The 14861-nt window shown below is 43.6% G+C and overlaps 1 protein-coding gene across 1 annotated transcript; it reads right to left on the reverse strand.

Annotated features, from left to right (window-relative positions):
- Positions 1–678: 678 nt before the first annotated feature.
- LOC120844849 (protein TEX261) lies at positions 679–14455 on the reverse strand. The gene is made up of 6 exons (XM_040216823.3): positions 14307–14455; positions 13929–14008; positions 13357–13510; positions 13200–13267; positions 8235–8349; positions 679–955 (listed from the first exon to the last, which is right to left on the reverse strand). Exons 1-6 carry the CDS (start codon positions 14374–14376, stop codon positions 837–839), a joined length of 606 nt encoding a protein of 201 aa, XP_040072757.1. The 5' UTR covers positions 14377–14455; the 3' UTR covers positions 679–836.
- Positions 14456–14861: the final 406 nt, after the last annotated feature.

Here is a 14861-nt window from a genome sequence, read left to right on the forward strand (position 1 = left end):
GAAACTACTATTTGATCATACGAATATTCGCGCATCCCTACTTTTTGCACATAGTACTTAAACATAAAAAAAAAACTTCCTTAATTCTCAGTGGCATCGCCAAGAATGCCACGTGCCAGATTTTCAGTTTTCTTTTCGAGAACAGCTCCCTTTTGGCGCAGACATGGCGCGAATTGTGCACACGTACGGCCTTTGGAGCAGCATGTAGCACGTTATTCGTTCTAGAGCAGTTTGGCGCAAACGGCGCAGCAGGTCCACCATTGCGTTAGGAGGCCAACACCAAAATTTCAAGATAACTGCACAACAAGAAATTACGTATTTCCACTCCAAATTGTAATGACTGTATGGAGAAAAAAATTATAAAATGCACAACAGCAAGACTTTTATATATTCACTGAGAAGTATGGTCAACTGCATGTGTGGTATAAACTTCTCATTGAAACTAAGCTTGTTCTAAAGCGGACATCAGTAAAAATACACCAAAATTTCCATTGCAAAGCCACTGATTAACTCAGTCCGGAGAGACTGACAACTTCTTGGCGCTTTTGTGTTCTGTGCCTTCTTGCTCCTTGGTGGCATCCAGCATAGATGCGCGAAAAATTTCAGTGGCCATGAAATCCAGTTTACCAGTGCAAACAATTATACTGTGCTTGTACCAGAGAAGAAGTACACCAAGAGTGTGCAGGCAAGTTTTAATTTAACCTTGCATAAAAATGGATGCACACACTCACAGTCACACAAACTAGCAGTCAAAGTGTGTGTATGTACATAAAGAAGGGAACACCTCCGAAGATGGCACCCAAGCGTCCATGAAGCTGCACCATTTGGCAAACCACCTAAAACACTTTCTTGATGCGCTGAGGCAGGATGGACTCTTTTGCCTTGTTGAAGAAGAACAGGAGACCATAACGCTTGTTGCGTTGTGAGAAGTAGTTCGACACGACGTCATTGTCATCTGAAAGGGCAAAAAGTGCACAGCATACCATATATTTCACAAGCTCCACGAATATATTATGAACAATGCTAAAATTGTAGGCTTAATATTTCGTAAATTTGCAAAATGCCGTTTCGTGCAATATTATGTGAAAACAAAGTTTTGTCAATTGGGAGTAAACCGATCGCTCGACTTCGTGTGAGGGCGATATACTGTATCTGCATTATTCATTATTCCCCCTAATAATTCTCAAAAAATTAAAATGAAATCACCACAAAACATAAGTAATTTACAATAACTGCTTATCTAATGATTTTGAGCTGAATAAACAGTTAATGGCTTTTTACCAATTCCACTTCTTTGCATTGGAACAGACCCTTCCCGAAATTACTCTTGGTAACCATGGTGCTCAAAAGTGCAACTGGCCACTATGCCATCACGATGTATACTCTGCCATTAAGATTGTAGGGGTTGTGTTCTAAATTTAACAGATAAGGACAAGACACGCCCGACTCCTGGGTTGTTAAAAACGGTTCTCTTTTCATCTTCCTCTGCAGCGGTCGCATTAGTTGTGTGCTGCTGCAGCGGCTACAATCCCAATTATTTATTTTCTTACCGTCGAAACTGTTAGGACTGGCGGTGCACAAGAAAGGCGTATCACGCGACCGCTACAAGATGTATAACCCCGCAATCGCAAGCCCCAGTGCTGCTGGTCTCGATTCGCTATCGTGGACCAGGAATTTGGTTGACATTCCAAGTTCATACACTATGGATAAAATATACAGCTACTTCGTTGCCCGCAAGACGAGCGACCAAAATGAACGGTGCAATTCAAGTTGGTGAGGAAAAGTTGCGTGAAAGCACCTTTGCCCGAAACAGCGACTTTGTTTTAATTGGTTCGTTCTTACATCGGCGATTGAGTTGGTTGTCGCATTTTCATTGGCGACGCTGTTCACATCAGCAACAGATTCACTGGTCTTCGTTGGTGATGCAGTTTACTACATCGGCGATTGAGTTGGTTGTGTGCCATCGCTGCCGATTGTCCGCATCAACGACTGCATCCCTTACCACGTCCTCGGTAGCAACAGTAGAGAATGTTTGCTTCGTCGGCAGCAGCAGCCTTCGACACGTGGTTCACTCCTCGGAGGCCTTTCCTCAACTTTGAAATCAAAAATACTAGAAACAGTTTGTTGCATCAAGAAGTGGAGGCAACCAGCAATGTTCGAGAGGTAGTCAGTCTGCCTGAACTGCTTTGAGCCTAGCCTTGTATATCTCGTGTCCTTAAGTGTTCTCCCCGGTCGTCTCATAGCAATGGATTTCAGGAAAGCATTCGACCTTGTAAACATAAATTGTTATTTCGTAAACTTAGCTCACTCTCCCTTGATCACAATGTATGGGCTTGAGCTAGCTAAGGACACATGCAATGCACTGTAGTACTGTACTTAATGGGGAAAAGCCTGATTATTTAAATGTCACTTCCAGTGATCCCCAGGGTTCTGTTCTGGGTTCTTTGCTTTTCCTGGTCCATATAAATGATAAAATTAATGGAAAATCAAACATTAGACTATTTGCAAATGATTGCATTATTTTTATAATAAGTAATGACTCCACCAATATTAATACTTTACAGAGCAATCCCAACAAAATTTCTGACAAGTGTGCCAAATGGAGGACGATTTTAAATGTTAAAAAGTGCATTCACATGAGGTTTACTACAAAAAAGAGTCCTATTACTGCTGATATATGCTTAATATTGAAATAATTAAAGTTAGCTCGAATGCAAAGTATTTGGATGGTATGTTATCTAGTGATTTAATGTGGAAGAGCCAAGTTGAAACGAGATCCTTAAGGACAATTGGCACGCTTAATTTGATTCGACAAAACTTTAGACAAGCTTCCAGCCAAATTAAGGAAAATTAGTATTTTTAGTTTATTTGTCCATGCATCGAATATGCTTAGTAGTCTGGTGCCCCCACCATAAATATTTAATAGACAAACTAGAAAAAATTTGAGATCACTAAGTTTGTTTAAATAATTATGCATTCAGAGCAAGCATCACCAGCATGAAAGAAGCCCTCCATGGGGAGTTGCTTAGTGAATGGAGATCTTTTAGGCTAAAATGTCTACATGACAATTATAACAATCAGGGCCAGCGTTGGGTTTGGGCGACTTAAGGGCCGCCCACACTAGCGAGAAAACGCGCCCGGCGCGCCGATAAATCGGTTAAGCGGGAAGATAAAGGGCGTGTCTCTGCACGCGCTCGTGGCGCTGACTGTGCTTCGGCGACATTTTGTTACTTGCCGCGATCGGCGTGCCACGCGCGTTTTCTCGCTAGTGTGGGCGGCCCTTGAGACGGCTGTGCCAGGCATCAGGGCACCGCACCCGCGAAAAGGAGCCCAGAGGTTTCCAATCAATAAAGTTTTAACGCGAAAGCATTAGTCGTCTCATGGAGCGAACCGACAACATCAGCTTTTGAAGCCGCACCAAACAGCACCTTCCCCTGTCACAATGGAGCGAAGCTTGTCGTCAGTAGCAAGTCATCATTTCAAGGAATGAGGCTCCCATAGGCTCTCGCACGGCGTAGTTCCAAGGAACGCCGCCAGAGACGCCCTCTCCATGGTGGGCTAGGTGGCGTAAGCTACCGCCCGATCCAAAGGGCTCAGCCGTATTCATCCATTCATCCATCCATCCATCCACAGCGCATGCAGCGGCCCGGCTGCCGGTAAGAGGGAGCAGAGCCCGTACGGGCAAACTCCAAAGAGGTTGCACGGCTGAGCTCAGCGTGGCGCGGCCACTTTACGAGAGCGCACGCTCCGCCATCTGCCTCGGCAATAGTGAAACGTGGCCGTCCACGCCAGTACACCGCAGACGAACTAAGGCAGCGGAAGAACGACATTTATGCTTTTGCATTGACAACTCATAAGAAGAGCTTAGATCTCCTCGGATTTTTCTGTGTGTGCATGTCTGTAACAAATAAAAAAAAAAAATTTTTTTGTTCTTTTTTGTTTGGTAGTTTAAATTTGTTTGAGATAAGAAAGCCTAAGTGCTAAATTTTCCTGCGTCACTAAAAAAGGCCACCACAGGGCAGAGAGATTGGACATGAGTGCTGCGCCAACGTTCGACCAGAACCTGTGTCCAATCAATGAGAACCGATGACGCCGCAGTCTTGTACAGCCGACCAATGACACTGCAGTCTTGTACAATCTGCACCCTACGGTTGCCTCTTTGGGTGATGCAAGAAAATTCAGCACTTAGGCTTTCTTATCTAAAGGTGTTGGTCAGTCGGCCACCTTTCCTCTCCTGACCCTGCTCTCCCGTGGGAGAGAGAGTAGCGTCCCACAACAGGGGCTTGCACGCGTAAGAAATTGAATCCGCAACAGGGACAAAACCGATTTTCAGCTCTGCAACTCTGCAAGTCAACAGGATGTGGCTCTGTATCTGATGTGCTTGTGGACAGAGGGCCCTCGTTCTTTCACTCGTGTATAGTTGAAAGAGTAACGACACACGTAACGACACGCGTAACTGTCGTTGAGTCGGATTTGGGCTCTCGATGGGTTTCCCCGAGTTCTCATCGCTCCAAGCAGACACATAGCCAGGGGGGGGGGGGGGGGGCACGATGGGGCCAGGGGCCCGGGCCCACCCCCCAAAATCGTCCATTTTGCTGGGACCTCCTCTCCCCCCTCCCCCTCATACAGCATTTTGTCATGTGCGGCACCCCCCGAAACAAAATCCTGGCTACATGCCTGGCTCCAAGTAAGTAGTTTTTCTCTTTGTTTCTTGCAACATGTTTTTGGACAGCTTGTCGTGACCTGCACTTTTAAGAAAAATAGCAGTTAGTAGAACGATTTTTACTACTTTAGAATTTGGCAGTGAACACTTTTGATGGGGTTTGCCAGAGAATAAGCTTGACTTGTATCTATTTATATTTTGTGCTTAATTTTACAGTGTTTTATGTGAAGTACTAACATTAAGGTTTCTGTCTTGGTAAATCCTCAAAGGTTTGCAAAGCACACCAAATAGACAGTGATTTGCTCGAGTTGACCAATTGGCTAAAATGAACATTCTTCTTTCTAAATGGATGGATGGATGGAAATAACTTTATTTATTCATAGAGGTGGAGGCGGTTATGCCCTTTTTTTCTTTCTAAAGAAAATATGAAAGCCGTTCACAACTCCCTGTAAAGCCAAATTAGAGCGCAGCTCTTGAGGAGGAGGAGGGAAGGGTACTGAGAGGAGAGTATACTCCTCCTCCCTCCCCCTCACTTCACGGGGGTCACATGACGTCACCAAGGTCACGTGATGTCACCAGGGTCACGTGACCTCACGGTGGTCATGTGACGTCACCGGGGTCACGTGACCTCACGGGGGTCATGTGACCTCACAGCTACGCCGACTGCGACGCCGCCCAAGCCGTAAACAGGCGCCTAAGAGCTGCGCTCTAAAAAAAAAACGGGTTTTTTCTTATGATGGCATATAAAATTACATGTTCGAGAAAAGCAGGAAAATTTGTTGTAAGTTGGAGTGTGCATGGCCTGCAACTTAGGACCTAATCATCTGCCGCCTTACAAGCCACGCCTGGTTTGTAATGGAGTAGAAAAAAATTGTTTGGAATAAAAATGAGATCTGCACGGCATTTCTGAGCAGGATATGTCACGTTATTGTGTCTTAGTTGCAGTGCAGGTTCAAGCTTTTTTAGCTTTGTAAATCACCAAGCTCCTTCTATGGACATTATCTATTAACTTATCACGCGCTGTGAAAGTATATGCGCATCTACTTCCCCTCAGAGAAACATGTTCAGAGTGCACCGTCCTTTCTGTGTATGCTGCTATTCTCTCTTTATATAGTCGACATGTCGTATCAGCTTTTTGTATAATATATACTCCAGTCAATTTGATAATTCGGGTATTCTGCATTCATATAGTTATTCACAGAATATCTCTGCCACATTTGAGTTTTCTTTTATATATATTTGTAGTTTTTACTTTTGAACACTACCAAATATGCACATTAATAACAATAGGATATAAAATTTAGATTCACTTGATAATAATTACACTTTCCACCCTTTCATGTTTTTTTGTTTTTTTTTATGCCTTGCATACTTAATGTTGTATTCTTGACAAATTTTCAAAATAGTGTGTAAAATATAGTGTTTGTGCTTGTGTTTGATTTGATGGATGGTGCTTTAATTTTTCCAGCTGTTATTTACAGTGGCTCTTATATTCCATTTGTCTGATAGATAATGGATTTTTTTATACCAACTACAGTCGCCGACTAATTATTCCGTTTGCGTTCGGCAACTTTCACTTAGCTTGAGAATCGCTGCCTTCTTTTCTAGCGTTATGGTCGAGTACTTTCTGTGCTTCTTAACAACACATCGCGGCGGTAGAAGAACATAATGAAGCCATGACACAGCCATTTGTCTCTATCGACGTCGCTTTGCAAACGACTGACACGGGTCGCCTTTTACCAACAATGACAGTTGGGTTGACTTCAGGAGTCTTCACCAGAAGACTCGCCGCACTTCCCAACAGGCATACCGGCATATGGGACTAGTCCCATGCTGTCGCTGTAGCGCAACATATCTAATTGAATCTCGGTCAGCTGCAATGGCGCCGATTCAGAAAATACATTGGTGACATCAGCCCCATCAGCGCAGTAAAACCTACCGGCACACCGCCAACTCGCAGCCGCTAACTGCCGCTAACGCTCCCATTCTCCGACAGCCGAGAGAACTTACGGTTCCTGTGCCAGGATACGTCACGACCGTCAAAATTACGCCGCAACTTGTTTTGTGGTCAGTTGGAGAGAAAGAAAAAGTCAATATTTCATTAACTTTTTGTGTAGAAGTTAATAAACCAAGACGAAAACGGATGCCTGTTAGGCATTCAGAGGACATTGAAGGTTTAATGTAAAAGTTATCTGGCAAAAGTAAAAAGGTCATTTCATGGTCCCTTTATTGAAAAAATACATATGGCTCCAATTAGAAACTTGCTCAGCGTCATCGAAAACCACTAAATCAACTCTTTTTAGAAGGCTATAACGCAGGGGCAGCATTCTACGGCGTTCTAAAAAAGTGCTCACTTTGGACGCGTTTCTAGAGTTCCCTTCCTTATCGAAGCGCATCTCTGCGCTCGCTTTCTTTCCCCCGGTGGTCGCGGCGCGAAGCCACTCCTCGCCTCCTTCGTAGCATGGAGGAAAGTTGGGCGCACATGTGCTGTGCGTCTCAGCCACTGGGGAGCAGGACTGCGGGCACAGAGATGCGCTCCAATAAGAAATCGAAACCTAGAAACATGTCCAAATGGAGCGTTTTTACGGAACGCCGTAATATACTGCACCTGCCGTACAGTTGAATCCTCATTAATTCAAACTCTCTTAATTTGAACTTGCCGATAATTCAAACTAACATGCAGGTCGCATCCTATTCGTCTCTATGGGAGAAAACTCCCGATAATTCAAATACTGCTTTATTTAAACAAACGTTCAGTCCCCCTCGAATTCGAATTAACAAGATTCTACTGTAGGTATATCCTTCTAAAAAAAGTTGATTTAGAGGTTTTCGATGACGCTGAACAAGTTTCTAATAGGAACCATATGTATATTTGCATTAAAAGAAGTTTATTAATTAATTTTAATTAATTAGCCGACTGATCGTTACGATTAGCCCCCTATACTCTGTCCCCCTGGTCGTATAACTCACCTGCACAAATTGCATAAATGTAACTTTTCCGGCTTTTTCTAAACAAATCTGTTAAAATTTAAAAAAAAGCACCCTGTATATTCCAGTCATGTTTTATGAGGGCTTTGTAAAATCCACCCTCTGCTAAAATGCCTCATGGCGATGCAAGCTTCTTTGTGAATAAACACGCAGCTTTAAACAACTGTTTTCAGGACAGCTATCACTTATGTGAGCACTATTTCTTTCAATACTCTGTTTCATACTTAATATACAATACTGTCAAAGCTGCTTGGTACTTTACGGTAGTTTGATTGCCGTGCAAGTAGTCGCAATATTTGGCTGTCAAAGAAGAAAACAGTGCATTTGGTACTTGAAACATGTATATTTTGATGGAATAAGAAATAAACTAGGTTAACTGCACATGCAGGTGTTTTAACTCACCACATAAAGAGATAAATTGGCAATATTCCATATTAATCCAATTTGTTCATTTTTTTTATTGTGTTTTGAGGTGCAAATGAGAGTAGCCGGTGAACATGTAGCACTAACAAGTATCCCACATCCGCAGAGAGTAGCCTTGCCCCCCCCCCCCCTTCCCGAGAGAATGGGAAGCAGCACCTACCATTCAACAGTGGCCGCTTCTCCGCAAGGGTGGGAAGCACACTGTCGTTGGCGTTCAAGGAGACCACAAATGCAAATGGAACCAGCCACAAGCAGATGGTGAAGTATGCAAGCACCTGAAGGATCGAAGACGACACAGCTTGCATCAGCACTCTCAAAAATACAACTTTCCTCGCACCCAACTGCACCACTTCCAAAGAGGCATTGCCTATACTCAGTGTGGGGAGGTACTTCAAGTACATCATACTTAAAGTACTACTTTAAGCAGGTTTAGAAACTTCAACTTTACTTGAAGTACATTCTTTGAGTATGTACTTGCAGTTTACTTAAAGTATATTTTTCAGGTACTTTCCGAGGAAGTACAACTCCTGACTTCAAAGTAAATTCTCCAAATTTACCACAAAATGATGCTTCGGCAACTCTGCAGAAAAACTGGGAGGGATATCCTACTCTAACCAAAAATGCGAGCAGACGACGTATTGCTACGTTCTTAACCCTTTGGGTGCAAGCCAGTGCAAGCGATGCCAAATCATGAAGTCGGGGGGAGGGGAGGTTGATGAAGACTCGCAGAGTTCACAAAATGCACGGGGACGAGCGTGTTGATTTGGGTTCTGCTCAGCGAATATAAGCTCAAGGACCACATGCTCATGTCCTTGGCTTTCTTAGTACTATGCACAACTTCTGAGGTCGAGTAAAAAAATTCTCCAACCACTAAGAAAAAAATAAGCATCTTGACATCGTCATGAAAACAAGTTATTATCTTTCGAGACGTTATTGGGTCATTTCTCTGAGTAAAATAACGGCGAGTAAAAGACCAATACAAAAAGGTGCCTTATAAGTAGGTTGTATACTTTCTGGTTTTAACCGTAAAGCACAGATAAATATCCGCCAGTGTCGAAAATAAATAATCGGTTAAAACCGAAAAATATTGGTATTTGGATATTTTCATACAAGTGGCAGTTTCCTTTCAACGAAAAATTTTACACAAACATTAAGCAAACTCCTTTCTTCTTCTTTTTTTTTTTTTTTTTTTTTTGTTTTACTGTTGTTTTGGGTTGATTGTCAGCATAGGTTTCCTAAGGTCTCTTAGTAATCGAGATGATGAGTCTCTTCTGCCAGTGCCGGTTATTTTTGACCTTCAGTTTATGTCCCCAAAATTTTGGCCTCATTGTGCCCTTTTGTAGACTGCCCTGTTGAAGGTTGCCCTCCTTCTTTGTGGGCTCTAGTTGGGTGGTCTGAAGCGTCTTTCATAATGTTTGAGTTGAAGATTGTCCAAGGGTTTGAGTCGAAGCATTCTTAGGCATTCACCTGAAGAATGGTTAAAGGGACGAAAATGAAATTCTGGAGCTCATTTCTTTGCTTCAACATGACATAGAACCTCAGAAACATCAATATTTTGTTGAAAAACGCAAGAAACTGCATTCAACGATAACTAAAAACCACCTGGTTGTTGCTTATGAAGCTTCAATGGAATCTCGTGACAGCATCGGCCTCCAACGGCAGTGCCACTATATGGGAAGTATGCACACTAGTACAGATTACCTAGGCCAGAACATATTACCGAAGGTTTGGTGAAGAAATCCAAAGCACAGTCGGCCACTCCACCAGCAAATCGCTTCCACTCATTCTTTGACGTCACTGACGTCAGGGGCTAATGAACTATCTTTTTCAACATGGCGCGCGATGCATTCAACGTCGTTCTCGCCAAGGGACATCTACCTCTCGAAGTGACCCGGGTCAATGTTGCAGAGCTGCGCCGGTATCCGCTTTTGTGCGTGGTAGTTCCTGTGCGACGATGTGAGAATTCAGCGATCGTCTCGCCGTCCAACTTAGTAGCCATAGACGTGCTAAGTGCCCCCGCCTGGACGATCACGTAAGCCTAGTTGGACGAGACCGGCAAAAGCGATGCCGATCGCTTCTCTTTATTCGTTTAGTGTTCGCCATTAAGACAGGTCGCAATGCAAAATCGTTGCAATGCTAGCGTTGTTTCGTGGTAGTTTTCGTGTGATGATGTGAGAATTGTACAGTCGTGTTCTCTCTGATCTGTGCCTTTGCTTGGAAAATCGCATCCTGTCGAGACCAGCACAAGCTTCCTCAACTCCGATGCCCTCCCTTCATTCGTTTAAGGTCCGCCCTTGTGACAAGGAATGTTGCAAACTCGTTGTGGTGTACGCATTCCTTCGCGGTGGCGTGACAATGCTGTGGTCACAAAACTATTGATGCGAGAAGCTGCGTGAAATACTCCAGTGATGCCACCGCCGTGCTGCCTCACCGGACTCTGCCTGCTTCCATGCTCGCTTTAATAAATGAAGGATGCCAACTGGTATGGCACCCTCAAAGCCGAGTCTGGTCGTTGTAATCAGTCGGTGGTAAATCAGGTAAGCTGCAAATGCCTGGTCCTACCAATGTCAAACATTATTCTGCCATCGCCTTAGACAACATGAGGTTGGAAATCTGCCTGTATCTCGCCTCGTGCGAGATAACAGAGGTACCTAGCTGCCTTGCGACGATGTCGTCCCGTTCAAAGAGTAGCGAGCTTGCACCTGAAACCAACCTTGCCAATGTCGTCATATCGGCCAAGTCGCGAAGCAGACGACGCACTATGTGTTGTCATAGCACGCACAACTCCGCCGGCTCTGCAATCTCCCCGTGATATGTTACAGCCCTTGGGCATTCTGACTAAGCAAGGTGTAACGCATTGACGCCACCAAGTGTCAACGCTTCTAACTACGATACGCTTGGCCCTATGACGTCACGGGCGGGACGGATATCTTGAGGTGCACTGCGCTCTTCAATGGCTGATTTTAAAGCGCTTGCCAGAATCAAACATTTAGAACAAACAATAAAGCCACCCGCTTGAAATACAAGTGTGCGACTGTCATTAGCAGATAGAGTTGATAATGTTTAACTTATTTCTAAACGTGAGAGGTATATTTTAAGTTTCGATGCAGTAACCCTTTAAAAGTACATTGTATTTATAGTATTTTACTTGAAGTCCATTGCACCCAGTGTACTTACTACTTTACCCGAAGTACATGACCTCTTATTTACTTTGTACTTTACTTCAAGTATTTTTTAGATGTACTTTACCCAACACTGCCTATACTTCATTTCAGCTTAAGAACAGACGCAGCCGATGCTGCAAGCGCGAGCTCTGGGCTCTCAGCATCCCTGTCAAGCAAGCACGCTCGTGCAGTGCAAGCACTGTTCAGGATCACATGCTCGCGCTTGTACCATCGGCTGCATCTGGACTTAAGCAGAAACAAAGTATAGTTTAAAGAGTCGCTGACACCCCAAAATTCTTTTTTTTTTTTTTTTTTTTTTTTTGCAAATGACTGAAAATGATTTGTAGGGTTTGCCCTCAATATTTTAAGCTTGGGAACTGCATGCAATTCACAGAGGGAAAAAAACATTTTCTTAAAGCCTGTATTGAAACTACCGCTTGAATCTATGACGTAGATGGAGAAATGCTGCACTCTTTGCCTTTTTAGATGACTTCAAACAGGAAGTGTCGTTTAACTTTCTTACTTTCCCTCTCAATAACCATGGAAATCACGAGCACTCGTGTCTGCCAACTGGCTAATCAGCACCTACTTTGCTGTGTGCTTGCCATGGAACCTTTCTCTGTAGGCAGAAGCAACACTTTAAAGTTTGATTTTTTTTTTTTTTTTTTCGTTTTGCAGTGTTTGTTTAGTGGGACTAAATAAACGCTTTTTAAAAAGGTAAAAAAAAAAATTATGTGTCGCATACTTTGAGAGCAACGCCAAGGAAAACCAAAAATTCTTGATATCTTCACTAATGCTCTCTTGAAGACCAAGAGGTTATCCAACACTGAAAAAACAACTTATCCGAGCTTTTGCCAACCTTCCCAAAATCCTCCATCCCTCTCAAAGCCCTCAACACAGTCGCCGAGCGCCGCAGTGTTGAAAATAAGAAAACAAGCCAGGAGACGGACAGCCAATGCCTCATCACTAACACTTTCGGGCTCAGAGTTTTCACATTTACAAGTCAGCGGCGTAGTGTGTCTACGATTGTTATAATAAACCATATTTGTTGAATGTCATTATCAATTGTTGCAGGCACTCAACTCGCAACATCTCTAAATTTCTTGAAGACACCTTTGTCAACTACATTATTGAAAACAGGAGCAAGGATTGGCATGCACACTCCCCCTAGTTTGGAGGAACTTAAAGAAACTAACAAACATGGATTTTTTTTTTTTTTTTTAAGGTTATATTGGATGTTTTGAAGTGTTTCAAACCATAAAAGACGTATTGATGTTGAGGCTATCAGTGGCTCTTCAAAGGGATACTTCAACGAAATTAGAAATATACCTGTTGTGTTTAAAAATAGGCTGAATATGGTCCACAATATCCGTAAATGAGATTGGCATGTTTTTGTTTTGAGCCTGATAGCTGTAATTTTCCACTCTGGAAAGCGCTCAGAGAGCAGCCAGCGGAGAGCATGTGACATCCCGCACAATCGTGACATAGTCTGTCTCGGGATGAGCAACGCTGCAGTGAGGCTGACGTCGACAAGACGATTGCAAGCAAGGCATCCGGCCGCCGCCATGTCGCTGCTCGTATGGCAAGTGCAAGCAATTACAAGCTTGCCAAAGCTACACTCACCTGCAAGCTGCACATGCTTGCACGCATGGGGCACCAGCGAGGCTTTAGCGACATCCATCAGGTGCCATTTGCTAATCATTTAATTCATTTTAAAATTCCTTTTCGACGAGAGATTGGTGTGTCGGATGTGATACTACCCCCTTGACGTATAGACCAAGAAATAAGCGCCGAAATTTAATTGCAGTAACTCTTCAAAGCTTTTTTTCTCAACCCATGGAAATGATTTTTCTCAACCCTTGGGTGTGCACGTCCCGTAAAAAACATCTTTACGACGTTGTAGGCCGGAGAAAGCTAATTTTGTGGCAATACAGTACATGGATGACATCATATCCACTTACCTCGCTGAAAGCATACACCTTGCCAGAGAAAAAGCTGAATGCAAGAATGTGGTTCACTACGACGAGCACTGCGAATACAAACACACAAAAAAAACAAGCAGAATGAAGAACATTTAGACGTCTCATTCCCACGAAGCTTGCTCCACTATTCACTCACCTGACGCTAATAAGAAAGGAACAGAGTACAAGTTGAAGAAAGGGAACGAGCGCAGCACGAGCAAGTGCATCACTTGGCTAAGTACACCACACCCAATCATTGTCAGTGGCAGGTCTTCGAAGACGAACAGTCCGGCGTACACGGCAAGTGTAAGCTGCAAGATCACCACACGGAACATCAGACGTGAAGGAACTTAAGTCGGTGACAGGAAAAGAGCCCAGTAGATGCTCCGCCTCCAGCACGCGTTCGTTGGCTGGTATTTATCAAAGCAACTGTATCAAAATGAGTTGCTGGGCGAGTTGGTTAGACATGTTGACTTAAACAGCGCAAGTAAGGTAAGACCTTATTTGCACCGTTTAATGTTTAATGAAGCTCATAGAAACCTGAGTTGTGAGTCAGCGCTCCTTCCTTGCTGTTGCCTCTTCCTTCCTTACCTTATTTGCGCTATTAAGTCAACATATTTACGAAAGGAAGAAAGATCGCGCTCGAGGCGGAGCAAAATGCAAAAAGAGCAACTGAGCACCACCGGCAACGGTGGTATCAAAATAAATGAGCAAAACTGCGGGGCATACCAGGATCAGTATCCGAATTATTTTCCCAGTCATTACTGTGAACTCCTCCACGAGTTCCGCAACGTAGTAAAGCCCGGCAGCTGAAACAGCACAGGGCACGAAGCGAAAAGTGAGGTAAACAAACGCTGATTTCACGTCACATATGCGAACGATTACGCTCCAACTGGATTTAAGAGAGAGGAACAGGGATCGCGAGCACTTCTACCGTAAATTTAGGATTATCCACGCGACAATATTAGAGAAACCCGAAATTACGCATTGCAGAGCTATGTTTCAAGATTGCATCGACCGACGCTTTCCGAATACACGCAACGCCGGCTCCTATTTCACGGCCAGCGTAGCGAGTAAAATGTTAAATAATGAATGGCTGTGACTTACCCACTGCCAGTATAATAAAACATATTTGAATAACTGTCGCTAGCCAACTTAATAAATAAAAATAGAGCATTTCGAGACGCAAAGTGCCGATACCACCCAGCACCTTCGCACCTTTAATTCTTTATCGTTCTTTAGTTCTTTATCAAGCACTTGTTGCCAGCGTGTACACTACTTTCCCCGAACGTGGCGGAATCCTTTATTAAAAACAATTTAAGCGTGTTATATTTTTATGTCAAGTAATTTTTTCTGCGCACATTTAATAACTACTATTGGAGTTGGCTTTATTTTTTTACAAAGCAGACAGTGACTTCGGACTTCGGCTAGGCGCTAGACGTCGCCCATGTCGCTGTTTTATCTGGATTGGAGAGAGGGAGCAACTCAAAACATGAAGAGCATTTGTAATTTAGCACAACGCCCTGAGAACACCTCCTGCTAAGTGCTGCGCAGATTGGTCGCAAGTGAAAATTCTTTGCTTTGTCGCGGGGAGAGGTGGAAAGCACTTGCAGACGATAAAACGCTTTTCACTCCTCGTCGCAGAACCACGTGACCCCTCTC

The sequence above is a fragment of the Ixodes scapularis genome, unplaced genomic scaffold, assembly GCF_016920785.2.
Source record: "Ixodes scapularis isolate PalLabHiFi unplaced genomic scaffold, ASM1692078v2 PGA_scaffold9__187_contigs__length_104089568, whole genome shotgun sequence".
Taxonomy (NCBI): Eukaryota; Metazoa; Arthropoda; class Arachnida; order Ixodida; family Ixodidae; genus Ixodes; species Ixodes scapularis.

Coding starts and splice junctions, on each gene's coding strand:
- LOC120844849 (XM_040216823.3), bottom strand. CDS start 14,376: ATGCTCTATTTTTATTTATTAAGTTGGCTAGCGACAGTTATTCAAATA. Junction 14,009..14,306: donor TTTTATTATACTGGCAGTGG/GTAAGTCACAGC, acceptor GTGCTGTTTCAG/CTGCCGGGCTTTACTACGTT. Junction 13,511..13,928: donor TAATTCGGATACTGATCCTG/GTATGCCCCGCA, acceptor GTGATCTTGCAG/CTTACACTTGCCGTGTACGC.